This window comes from Zingiber officinale, chromosome 6B, assembly GCF_018446385.1.
Source record: "Zingiber officinale cultivar Zhangliang chromosome 6B, Zo_v1.1, whole genome shotgun sequence".
NCBI classification, from domain to species: Eukaryota; Viridiplantae; Streptophyta; class Magnoliopsida; order Zingiberales; family Zingiberaceae; genus Zingiber; species Zingiber officinale.
In genome coordinates, this window is record NC_055996.1 from 98,684,773 (window position 1) to 98,697,733 (window position 12,961).

At 33.5% G+C, this 12,961-nt stretch overlaps 2 protein-coding genes across 8 annotated transcripts; one reads left to right on the forward strand and one right to left on the reverse strand.

The window, feature by feature from the left end:
• Positions 1-238: 238 nt before the first annotated feature.
• Positions 239-2,672, reverse strand: LOC121988406. Of its 2 annotated transcripts, none has more exons than XM_042541816.1 (4): positions 2,361-2,672; positions 673-709; positions 484-605; positions 239-388 (listed from the first exon to the last, which is right to left on the reverse strand). In XM_042541816.1, the coding sequence occupies exons 1-4, from the start codon at positions 2,583-2,585 to the stop codon at positions 326-328; spliced, it is 447 nt and encodes a 148-aa protein (XP_042397750.1). In that variant the 5' UTR covers positions 2,586-2,672; the 3' UTR covers positions 239-325. The 2 variants fall into 2 exon arrangements, with proteins under 2 accessions (XP_042397750.1, XP_042397751.1); XM_042541817.1 differs by having other exon boundaries at positions 239-391.
• A 922-nt stretch (positions 2,673-3,594) lies between these two features.
• Positions 3,595-7,053, forward strand: LOC121988408. 6 transcript variants are annotated; one of them, XM_042541818.1, is made up of 7 exons: positions 3,614-3,718; positions 3,806-3,938; positions 4,012-4,094; positions 4,226-4,278; positions 4,383-4,467; positions 4,607-4,913; positions 6,054-7,053. In XM_042541818.1, exons 6-7 carry the CDS (start codon positions 4,656-4,658, stop codon positions 6,588-6,590), a joined length of 795 nt encoding a protein of 264 aa, XP_042397752.1. In that variant the 5' UTR covers positions 3,614-3,718; positions 3,806-3,938; positions 4,012-4,094; positions 4,226-4,278; positions 4,383-4,467; positions 4,607-4,655; the 3' UTR covers positions 6,591-7,053. The 6 variants fall into 6 exon arrangements, with proteins under 6 accessions (XP_042397754.1, XP_042397752.1, XP_042397757.1 ...); XM_042541823.1 differs by lacking the exon at positions 4,383-4,467; XM_042541820.1 differs by lacking the exons at positions 4,226-4,278; positions 4,383-4,467 and having other exon boundaries at positions 3,595-3,718; positions 3,836-3,938.
• The last annotated feature ends 5,908 nt before the right edge of the window (positions 7,054-12,961 follow it).

The window sequence follows — 12,961 nt, forward strand, 5'->3', positions numbered from 1 at the left end:
TAAAAAGGAAATCACATGGGCACGCCTGAGCACTGGGGCGCTCATCGAGGGCGCACAATAGAACTACGTTATATATATATATATATATATATATATATATATATATATAATTCAAATTTCGGCTTAAAAACAATAAATTTAAATTAAACTTTGTGTGAACATAAATCTTTCTTTCTGGTCAAAAATCATTTAGTTCCTATCGGACAGTCTTGTCTAAAAGTATCTAAAGAAAGCTAAATTGAATAAATGTTTTTTTGATATCGCTGATCAATTTGTTGACATACAGACCTTTGAACATAGATGACAGATAAAGAGGAACTCGACCTCAAAAATTTTCTGGGCTGTCATCTAGTTGCTTCTCGTCTTCAATGTCAACCTCAAGGATTTCCTACTTAAACACAATGATGTAGTTTTGGAATTTAAGATCCTGGAAAAGAAGCCGATGTTATATGGAGATGAAGATGTATATTGTGAGGAACATACCGGGATTCGGTTTTTAAGATAGTTACTAATCCGATCTAACACTGTGCTTCTCTTGTGCCAAAATCTGCCCTTTAGTCTAATCTTCACAAAAGGCCCATCTAGTTCCGCAAGATCGACTTCACCTGAATGAGTTTCAAGAGTCACTCACACTGTAAGAAACACACTGCGCATATAATTTCGTTCGCTCACCTGTTATACCAACTGATGCATCGAAGAGCTGGCCAAACTGACAAATGTTGAAACAAAGAGAAGTGTTGTACATAGTTTTAATGCTTACTCAAAAAAAAGAAACATATTCTGCATAATGTAATTAAACAAACTTAGCAAAAAAATTATATAAAACCCAATTAACCATTACTCAAACAAGTACTACAAGAATATAAATAAAAGAAAAAAAAATCACTTTGCCCCCTTCCAAGTTTGCTAACTTTGCATTTCGCCTTGCAAAAGTTCAGAAATCAGAGTCGTACCATTAACCCCCCAAACATCACTGAAGATAATGGTCAATGACCATATGATATTCAACAAGGTAGAGATGGCATAGTTTTACAGTTGACCATCTAATTGACCTAATAATATCAAGACAATGGGCATATTGCTAGGTTTTGCAAAATTTATTTGAAGATTTAAACCTTTTTTTTTTAAATTTTGCCAATAGAATTTGATAAATTATGGTTTACCCCATAACCTTTGCAAAGTCATGATATTTTTACCTTTAAACCTTACAAAGTCAAGATAATTATCAAAGATGAATAGTTATTGAAAGCTATTACTGTGACATGATATTGCTCCAGGGGTTAGATGTTGTGGTTAGACCCTTCAATGACAGATCAAGTATCTAAAATTCAAGACTCAGTTGTGGTGCATTATGGAAGATTTTACCCTCAATGAGTAGCAGAGAACACTGACTGTTAGGATGAGCCTTCACGCTTCCCCGATTTACCTGGTGACTGATGGAAAACTTCTGCAGGGCCGGATGGATCACCTCAAAAATTAAGCGGGCTACAGGATACCTATGCCAACTAAAAAAAGGTAAACACGGTATAGTTTTACCATTAAGCATCATTCTGACCTAACGATGCCAAGGCAAAGGGCAAAATCATAGGGCTTCACAAAGCTTAAGGGTATTTGTAAATTATCAAATTCTAGGAGGCGAAATACAAAAATATGTAGACCCTGGAATGATAAAGTGAGATTTCCTCTAAATAATATTATTGTACCCATTCCCAAAGTTATATACACTACTTATTAATCAGATATAACTCAAATTCACTTTGAACTATCACTTCTGCCATTGCCTTATTCACTTCTGAACGCCCACTATGGTCCTCCTCTCTGTATCTGTGGTAAAAATCAACACTCAGGATATCTACACTCCAAATGGAAACACATACTCAATCGACAACTGATATCTGAATTGTCAAGGTGTAAAAACTTATAGAAATTAAGGGGTCGAACACCTGGATCAGAGCAACATAAATAGTTACTAAACTGTGTTATTAGCTGTCTCAGGTTCCTTTCAAAGAGAAAAGTTTTGAAATTGTGAAGTAAAGTTCATCCAGTGATCATAGTAAACTTCAAAGTTCTAACAAACTGTTCTTATAACTGAGACACCTCATATCACCACCAGCATACCCTAAAACGGGCAGCTTACAAAAATTTCCAAAACAGCCTACTTTTCGGAGAAGGGCTATAAGAATCCAGGCCTCGGAATCACAGTAAACTAACAAACAGACTGCTTATACAACTGAATCATCACATCCACCAAACCCTAAAATGGTTCGAATCACAAGATTTGCAGAAAGAGCGTGTACTTTTAGGGAACGAAGCTAATAGAACCTGCTTAATCGAACAGCATTTGGTGGATAGATACTTGCCTCAGATCTGGCATCGACTAGGACCTGCCTTATGTTCTCCTCCGTCAGATCGAGAGGGGAGAGCGCGGCTGAGATGGCCAAGGAACGCCATCTCGCGCAAAGCGCCGTCGATCTTGGTTGCCGGAAGCTTCGATTTCTCTTCGGAAATAACAGGATCGGTCGCTTGCAGGGTTTTGGGAGGGCGAAGAGAGAGGAAATAGGAGGAGCGAAAGCTTGGGAATGCATCGGCGCCGCCTTCGTCGAGGCCGTGACGGCAATGACGAACGGAAGAGAGCCAGGAACATTCAGCGTCGGTCATCGATTCATCACCTTATCCTTATGGACCTATACGGATGATCCGATAATGTAGACCGATAGCCCGATAAAGAAACACAAGATCCGAAATTCTAATTTATGTATTATTTATATTAGCACCCCTCTTTTTGCCAAATTACTCAAAGATCCCTTCCCGGATGACATACCCGAAATGTCCCAAACACCTACTTTTAAAGCTGAAGGGTGATTTTTAAAATGTCCCAAACACCTTACCTCCATCTAAACATCCTCCAAAATGTAATAATATATGTGAAAGTTGCCCTTGTGAATTTTATATTATCATTTAAGTATCTTTACTTTGATGCACATGTTAATTGAGAAAAATCCTGTATCCTTAAATAACATACATCGGCAATAAAATATGATATTAATCAAACTTAGAAGCACTTTAAAACAAATTATTAAACTTTAGAGGATAATTTTAAAATTAACCTAAATGAAAAAAAACACCATGTTTCTTTGAAGCGCTTTATAATTAATATTTGGCACACTAATCGTTAAATGTTGCTTTCATTTACCTTGTTCGTTCAGATTAATACTTTGAAGAAAAATTCTGTAATTTATTAATATTAAATGTCAAATACGCGCTAAATTCGGAATGTACTGAATTTAAAATAGGAAATATTATATTTTAAAATACGTTCAAAATTTTAAATTAACAAAAAAAATATTCTTTACAAAAATACAACTAAATTATTCCATTGAAATAAAGGGGCCAAATCAGGAAAATCATCAAACTACAGGGGCTATATTCGCAAGTAATTTTTAGGTTAACCTTTCTTAAATTAAACCAGCGGGACACCTGCCTCGAAATATTTGTCCGCCATTTCTCCAAATTTGAAATTTTTAACGGGCGGAAAATTGCCGACCCCCGTTTACGGGCGGTGATTGCAAACCACTACTACTTCTTCCTCGGCTCGATCCATGGTAGTTTCGAGAGTCCCGTCACCGCCTCCGTTTGTTTTAAGCCGAAACCCTTCCTTCATTTCTCGCTTGGGCGCCCGATCGCCTGGAGAACGAAGGATTCTTTGAGGGTGTAAAGGGTCAGAAACGTCGATCGCTGTGCAAATCCTTTCTGTTTTTTTTTTCTCTTTTGATCTGTTTGGTTTTGTTGTTCTTGAGATATGCAGATTTTCTTTTTTTGTTTTTCCTTCCTGAAGGACGAATCTGTTGATTCGACGAACCGTTTTGGTTTCGATGTTTTAAGCGTGGAGTTTGAAGCTATCATCAGGTGTAAAGGGGAAGAATCTGAAGCCATTTTCAGTAAGAAATCTCGTTACTCCTAATACATGTCTACTTCTTGATAATGTTCAGCTCGTCTTTGCCAATGGCGTAGGGTTTATCCTCATTTGGGAATCATTAGGAAAAGAAGGAAAAACAATGAAGCTGACGGCTGTATTGGCAAGAATACGACCGTAGGTTAGTAACGATGTATTTTTTCCGCCCAGTTTTTGTTTACGCATTTCCTTGTTTAATGAATTGCTGGTCGGTAATTGAAGAAGAAAATAATTCAAGTGTTTCCTAAAAACTAAAATGTTATGGATTCTTAGGGTATTCTGGATATTCTACAATGAAGGAAGAAGTGAATACATAGCCTGTCTTGGTAAGAATTAGATCACACAAAAAAATCCAAATGTTTCGTTTTGGTTCTTCCATTGGTTGGGCTTACCGTGGTTGCAGTCCATTAAATCATTTTTTTGATATTAGTTGCAAGGAGATAGATTAGGCTAAGATTGATGGTACCTTCATGGAAGATAGATGGATGATAGCTGGTGTTGACTGTTCAAGGATGGTAGGCGTAGTCTTAAAAGTTATTTAAAGCTATAAAAAGAGGTTTAGGATTTATATTGACTTGTAGAAGAATAGTGACTTGGGAAAATTTTTACATAGCTAATTTAGATGGATTCAGAACATCTTGTTTTTTTATGCAGCAATTCTGTTGAAATAGGCTCTCTTTTGTTGTCGTGTCATTAAAAAAGAATGCCAGAGGTGGTGAGTGAAGGGATGGCTCAAACTTCATCTGGGAATGCTGTTAGTGGGTTCTGGATTTGGAGACCTGCTTATCCGACAGGTTTAAGAAGATCCAGATTAAGCCATCTCCAGAATTTTGTGACCCCATCTGATAACAAGGAAAATATTCCTCCAACAAGTGCAAGGCGCTCAGTTAGGCAAAGGAAGAGTCCGCTGCCATATTGGTATCCTCGAACTCCTCTCCGGGATATCACAGTTGTTGTCAATGTAAGAAATCTGTCTCTATACTAAATTTGCCTTATAGAAGTATCCTTGAATTTATATATTTAAATTATGCATGTTCATTCTTACTATTTTTGTCTGATGGAAGGATCAGTTTATCCAATCCTGCTCTAATCTGGCTTCCAGATTCTTTCTGCACAGGGATTATTTACTGTAATTTACCTTATAGTATTTGTGTTTTTGTTCTTTCATCATTTATTGTTCTTAACCATCCCTTTTAGCTAGCATGGTTATTTTATTTATTATTTTCAGTTGTTGCTTCTGCAATTTAATTACAACTGACCTATGATTTTTCTGCTATTATCTTCGATAATTTGTACTTTCATTCTTTTATTTGAGGGAATAAAAAACAGAAAGCATATTGAATCCGTAGAGAAGTTAAATGCTTGATTTACATGGATGTATCATTGCAAGTGATAGATATGGGCCTGTCGTATAGAATATAAAATTTTAATCATTGTCTTTGTCAATGGACCTGCCGTAGTTGTTCTTGAAGGCAGGAGGTATGCCCCAGTGGATGCAGGTGAGATCTGTTTCGTTTCAAACCCTGTAAATCATCTGAGAAATGCAAGAAACCGCTAGTTTCATTTGTTGTTTCGTTTCAAAAGGTGTAGTTGTTTTCTTGGAGTATTCTATCTTTTTTGTTCGCATAAATTATTTAGTGTAACTGAAAGTGGGATTCAGAAGATTATGTTACTATTAGTTATGTCGCTTAGGTAGTGGTCGAGTTCATACAATTGTGCCACAATTAATTGAAGTTTATTTTTGTTGTAGTTGTAAGATGCCTCTTCTTTCTAAACGGGGGCTATATTTTGATAGTATTCTCTGAGATATGGTTTTAAATAGGGGTAGCAATGTTTCGGCTTTGTATTTTTTTAGTAGTATCCAAATCGATACCCATCTAAATATCCAGTATCTGAGCTCACTTAAATACCTGCTTTAAATGATAATTGGCTCCATGATCCCAACTTAAACGAGCTATGACTACCTATAGTGCTCAATATGTGTAGTTTATTGTGAATGCATCCAGTGATAAGCAGCATTCTCTCTTTTTTTTTCATCTTCCTGTTCATCTGAGCATTGCCAAGTATGTGATTTCTATTTGCTTATTTATTCATCTTGTAGGCTTTGGAGAGAAGACGGCTGCGTGCTAGAGCAACTAATGTTCAGCAGAGGAACTCCAATCTTGAGGAATTGTCTATGGGTAGCCCAGTAGTTGATGATGAGTTGAATGCTTATGAACATACCCCTATTAGTCAAATTCTCCCTTCGGGTGGTTCTAATACCTCTTCAAGTCCTGCAGATACTGATCTTAGTGATGTTGTCTCTTCTGAAGTTTCTGATACTTCTCCAAGTGTTGTAAATACTCCTATTGCTCAAGTTCTCCATTCTGATGTTTCTGATACCTCTCCAAGTCATGCAGATAGAGGCTATACCGTGGCTACTCCTATTGGGCAAGCTGTGATCACGCCATCTTCCAACACAGCCACTACTGAGCATGCTTTGTGCTCGGAATCTGCAGAAGACCCAAAAACAGTGGAGTATGAGAAGAAGCTGCAGACGATCATTGAGGAGTTGGAATTAGTTGTGAAAAAGAACTTGAAGAGGACACCCTCCCGACCTGTGCAGAAGTCCACACGCATTCTCATGTCTATGAGATGAGTATAGAACATTTTGTTCATGAAGGGTTATGCCAGCATCTCTGCTGCCTATACCCTTTGTGATTCTATCGTTGCTTGGGTTTACAGGTTTAGGGCCATGGTTAAGCCAGTATCTCTGCTGCCTATATCATATCTGATATTCCGTTGCTGTCGCCCACCCCCTCTTTTCTATACTTCTTTCGTCAATAGTATCACACACCTCGGTGAGATACTAGGGTATTGTATAAATCTGAATGGTTATGGCTTGGTGAGTGTTTTTCACCAATGTACATATTGCAACAGTGCTTTTTTTTTTTTCCCATTCTACAAATTTGAATCTCTTAAAGTGCACCAGTTGCATCTTTTCTGGTGCCTGATGAGATTTGATAAAGCTAGTTAATCTTTTAGTGACTGAGGGCTATTCCTCATTTAGCTACTTTGAAGGATTATGATCCTCTCGCAATAATGTAGACATGCATTTAATACTTTGATCTGCTTTTATCTGTGTATGCCGTTAGATTACTACTTTGATCTACTTTGTCTGGTTGATCAATGTTTGAATAGCAACTTTGGAAAGTAGCTGTTCATATCTAGTGAGTTTTAAATTTTTTGCATTTAGTTCCAAACTTAACTATGCAAAGATGTCGCTCCTTGAGCAGACTATTACTTCTATTATAGGAATCAGAATATGGTTAGATAAGTTAAATCAGCTTGTTGATGTTGAAATTGCGTTTCATACTAGTCCGCTTCTACTGTTATTAGACTTTCTGATTGAATGCAATTTTGATTCAGTCAGTTACAAAGGAACTATAATAACTTGATAACAAAGAATTCTGAGTGAAAGATCTTGATGAACTAGAATCATAATTCACGGTGGTAAAAGTTTGTTGACAATTTATGTAACTACAATTTATTACATTTTATTGTAGTCCTATGTTTTAAGTTAACATAGTTTAGTAGCCCTATTTTTTTTTATTGTAGTGTTTTATATGTTTGTTGAAGATTTTAAATTCAAGGATGATCTTCTAGAGGGTACTTTCTATCTAAGCTAACTAGGAATGACAATGGGATGAGTTTGGGTTGAGTTTAGCCAATCTCAGAACTCACTCTGTTAGAAAAAATGAACTTGAATCTAGATCCGTTGATATCGGGTAGAATTGTGATTATTTTGTGGGTTGACGCGAAAAGGAAAATTGAGTAGAAAATCAGAAAAGGAACTTCTAAGAAGGAAATTTTTTATTAAAACTTGAGAGGTTGATTTTTTAATATCAAAACATGACTTTTATATAGATTACAACTTAATATTCAAATAAGGAAAGAAATTATAATAATTATAATTAATAGATATTAATTTCAATCTTGTAAAAAAAAGAAAATAATTTTTTATTCGAAAGGAAAAGTAATTAACTTAATGATTCTAACTCAAATTTAGATGTGAATCATGACAAATAAAGCCCTAAAAGTTATGCTAACTCTCTAAAAAATATTAAAATTATGAAAATTATTCTAAATACTTAAAAAATAAAATTATCAAAAATAGTAAAAAAGCCCTAAAAGGGGTTTAAACTTCAGATTTGGGGCTGAAAATTGACGATTACGGTTACATTTGTAACAAATGTAGGTTTTCAAATTCTGCATGTGTGACGACAAACAGAGCCTGATTCCGAGTACTGAGTCAAAAGTTATGCCCGTTTGAAGTTTGAAAACTCATATTGGACTTCAATACGGGTTGGACCTGCATCAGTCTTCCTAGCTTAGAAAAAACTCGCTTTTGAGTTCAGATTAACTTCATTAGCAACCGTCTTCTTCTGAATTTGGTTCCAACTAACCTGCATTGATATGATTCATGCATGTAAACATCTTGATTTAGTTGTATTTTGTTAATCTCTAATGCACTTATTTTTGTTGGTTTTGACCTTTTGCCTACCATCTCTGTGAATGGTATGTTTTTGTGTCTATGACAATAATTTCTTTTGTTATGTTTCAGATATCTCTGTTACTCAATCGGAAGTCAAATTTATATTTTTTGTTTGAATCTGTTTGCTACATTTAGAACAGTAAAAATCTAGTTCATTGCATTTAGTCTACCTTCAACGTATTATCAATTTTAACTGTTGTCTTAACTATCATTGCCACGAGCAACATTTGCACTTTGACTTGAAATTTCACTTCTCATGTTGTAGTTTATGGAAGATCAGCTTGTAAGTGCTTTAATATCTAGTTTTTTCTCCTTTGTTATCTTAATACAGATCATTATTCTGTTCTCTTGTTCTTGGTTTATGAGGATTCTAGATATCAAGGACAAATTATATGCATCCTTTGATGAAATCATTGATTGATTTATTGCTAATCCTCTCTTATTTATCCCTCTCTTTCTAGCAATTAGGATAAGAATTCTTTGTTAGAGTTCTAGGTTTTACATATCTTTTTTTTTTTTTGTTTTGCTTATACCATTAACTAGCAAAATATTACTTTAACAATGTGCTTGAGTAATATCAGTGATAAAGTTGGCTTAATTACAATGTTTGAATTTTGATTCGTTTGGTTGTGATAATTATATTAGGAAATGTAATATATTTTCTAAAATTTATGATTCTTCAATTTTACTTCACCTTGAATTCTACCTATTGAGCATCATAGGATATACTATTTCCTAACAATATACCTTGCTTTATAAAATATTTCCAGAGCACATTTTAAAATAAAGATTATACTATCTAGACATGCATTTCACTTTCATTAACTCTATCATGATAAAAAATTTTCAATTTATATATAATGTTAAATTTATTTAAATAAGTTTTTTTTTAGAATCATTATGGATAAGAGTTGGATGACTTTACCAAGACAAACTGAGGAATATAGAAATGAAGTTGAGTGTTTCTTACAATTTGCATTTTTTTAATGCTAATATAAATGGAATGATTTTATGCTCTTGTGTGTGATGTAAGATTGGTATATTTGTTTCAAGAGAGGTTGCTTATGATCATTTGACGATTGATGAATTTATCAAAGGTTATACTCACTGGGTAGTTTATGGAGAGATAACATATAGTGCATCTATAAACTCTGATTTTGTTCCATCTCAAAAGGATGCAGATGATATGCAAGGATTAGTTTATGAGGCATTTGGGATTCCATAGCATAAATATAGTATTATCAACACATTAGTATTTGAAAATGATAAGGAGATTCCAACTAAAGAGGCAGAAAGATTTTATAAATTAATTGATTATTCACAAAAAGAATTATATCTAGGTTATAAGAAATTCTCAAAACTTGCATTTATTATTTGTTTGCTTCACTTGAAGTGGGAAAATGACCAACAAGATTTTTGATATGCTTTTAAATTTGTTGAGAGAAGCATCCAAATGCAATGGATGATTTGCCTAAGTCGTACTATGAAGTAGAAAAATTGATGAAGCAATTAGGACTTAGTTACGAAAAGATTGATGCTTGTCCTAATGATTGCACTTTGTTTTGGAGGTTGGATAAAGATAGAATTCAATGCAAAACATGCAATGAGCTTAGATGGGAAACATCTTAAAATGATCCTACTGGCGAGAAAAGAAAAATTGCACATAAGGTTTTATGGTATTTTTCAATAAAGCCTAGATTACAATGTTTGTTCATGTCATCCAAAACAGTTTCAAATCATTTTCATGTTGATGTACAAAATAATATCCCACATATTGAAAACAATTCTTAATTTCCAAACGAAAATGATGATATGAACGAAGAAGTTAATGAAGGTATAATATATATGAAAATTATAATAATTTATTGTATTATTTATATTTTGTCTTATATATCTTTTTTATATGTGCATAGATAGTGAGTACTTCTAAATACTAATAGGAAAAAAAAGGAAGTCCTATATTTATGAAAGAAATTTAGGGTCGACCTAGCACATTACCACGCATTGAGATTCCATGTGATGATATAGGGCATCTTATAGGAACAAAAAGAAATAAATTTACTAATATTTTGGATTATTTTACAAGAAATGGTAAGTATTGTCCTATTCATGTTGAAAATTGGCATAAAATGTCAGCGGATAAAAAGAAAGACATGTTAAATGTTATAAAGGTAAATAAATTACTTTTGCATAAATTTTAATTTATGTAATGATAATTTATCTAAATATTTTGGGTAGGAAAAGTATGATCTTCCTCCAAAGACAGAAAATTGGACGCTAAGCTCAATAGGAAAAAAAAATGGAGAAATTGGAAGTCAGAACTTAAAAAGAAGTACTGTAATCTTGAATTATCAATTCAAGTTCGTTTACAACAGAGAGATGAAAGAGCTCATGCAGAACAGTATATGAGACTAATTACTTTATGGAACAAGGAAAAAAATCAAAGGTAGATAATATTTTTTTATTTAGAATATAATTTGATTCGATTCATATATATATTTTTATTTTGTGTATCATGTGTATTTCAATATATTAGGAAAGGAGCAAAAAAAATAAAACTGCTAGAAAGCACAAGATAATGCATCAGACTACTGGAAGGACATCTTTTGCTCAAGTGAAACACAAATTGGTAATTCTTTTTATTCATCTTATAATTCTATACAAAGTTTAGTATCTCTATACTTTCTAAATGGTAGAGTTTGTCTTTTGCACATTAACCTCAAGCAAATTTTCAATTTTCTTTCTAAATTTATGTTGCAGGGTAGTTATGGAAATGCGATCATGCATTATGCATCATTGTGGCAAAAGGCGAATACTAGCCTTTGGGATAGTGACTAGCACATAAGGGAGGCATTTACCTCGGCTTTGCCGAGATTCGAACCCCAGACCTCATTGTGGCAACACCTCATGCGCTAGCCACTAGACTCATCCGAGGGGACATGCATCATGCATCATGCATCATGAATACCTCAATTATTCATTCTCACTTTTATAAACTAATTGATTAATCAAGTAATATGTTTGTAGATTTCTGTAATCTGGACATTGCACAATTCTGTTATGGAAATGTGATCATGCATCATGCATCATGAATACCTCAACTATTCGATATTCTTTTATAAGCTAATTGATTAATCAAGTAATATGTTTGCACATTTATGTGAAAAGCATGCTCATTAGATTTGGACGAACTTGAATATTTGTAGGAAAAAGAAAAGGGTCATCCTCCATCACGAGTTGAATTATTCAAGGCTTGTTTTACTCATGCCAATAGAAGCCCCTCAAGTAATGTTGTAGCAGAAAGATTGGTAAACTACTTTATACTTTTTAAATAAGTTGTAGCAAAAATGATTTATTTTAATTATCATTATATATTTAATAACTGTCAACATATCATGTTTTGATAAAGGCCGCAATGAATGAATTAACAAATCAACTTTCTGAAGATTCTAATGATACAGTGAATCAAAATGATATATTTGCTCAAATCATGGGACTAGATAGACTTGGTTAAGTACGTATGCATGGTGATGATGTTAGTCCATCTGATTTATGGGGAGAAGTTCCTAGTCGTACCACATGCAATCGACTAGTGATGGGACAATAGACAATTAAAAAAAATAGACGAGCAAATTAAAAAGCAAGGCCAACATATTACAATATTAGAAGCCAAGATTTTTGATCAATCAAACCAGAATCCTCTTTTAAATTGCAATAGTAATCAACACACATTACCAACTAGTAATCCACAAATTTTTGTTCCTCGTCATCCATTTTTACGGGTAAGGTTTGTTTAATTACATTTTTATTATCTATTTCACACATCTTCAAACTCTTCAAATGTTTAACTCTTTTACACTTTTATGTAGGTTGGATGCTCTGTTTTGATCAAAAGTTTATTTGATTCAACGAAAATTATAGCAAAAGGAGTGCTCCATCGCATGAATCCAAATACTATAGTAGGGAGACAAGCACTATGACCAAATTTGTGTGAAGTAAGAATACAAGTTGTCCTAGAACCAGAAGAGAGTTTAATTAGACCTTATGTTCTTTTATAGAAGTTTGAGGATACATTTGGAGGAATGATAGCCTGGTCTTATCATCTGGTATAATTTTAACTTTTCATTAAAATATTATATTTTTTTTATATTTATCATGTTATTATAATTTTTTAAAAAATATGAAATGTATTTACAATTAACAGTAAGCAAAGATTACTATTAAATGAATATGAAATGATACTTTATATTTTCTGTTTTGGTATGATATTCAATCTTTATCATTATTTATATTAACTTTTTATTTGTAATATTGTTTTATTTCACTAATACAAATATATTCATTGTATTTTGTAGGTGATGGGTACTTGGATTTTTGTGAATCAATATGACGGTTGAAGATGATTTATTTAGTTAAGTTTTTATTTTATAAGACTTTGTTAGTTCTAAAATTTAACATTTTGAGTGTAGTGTGTA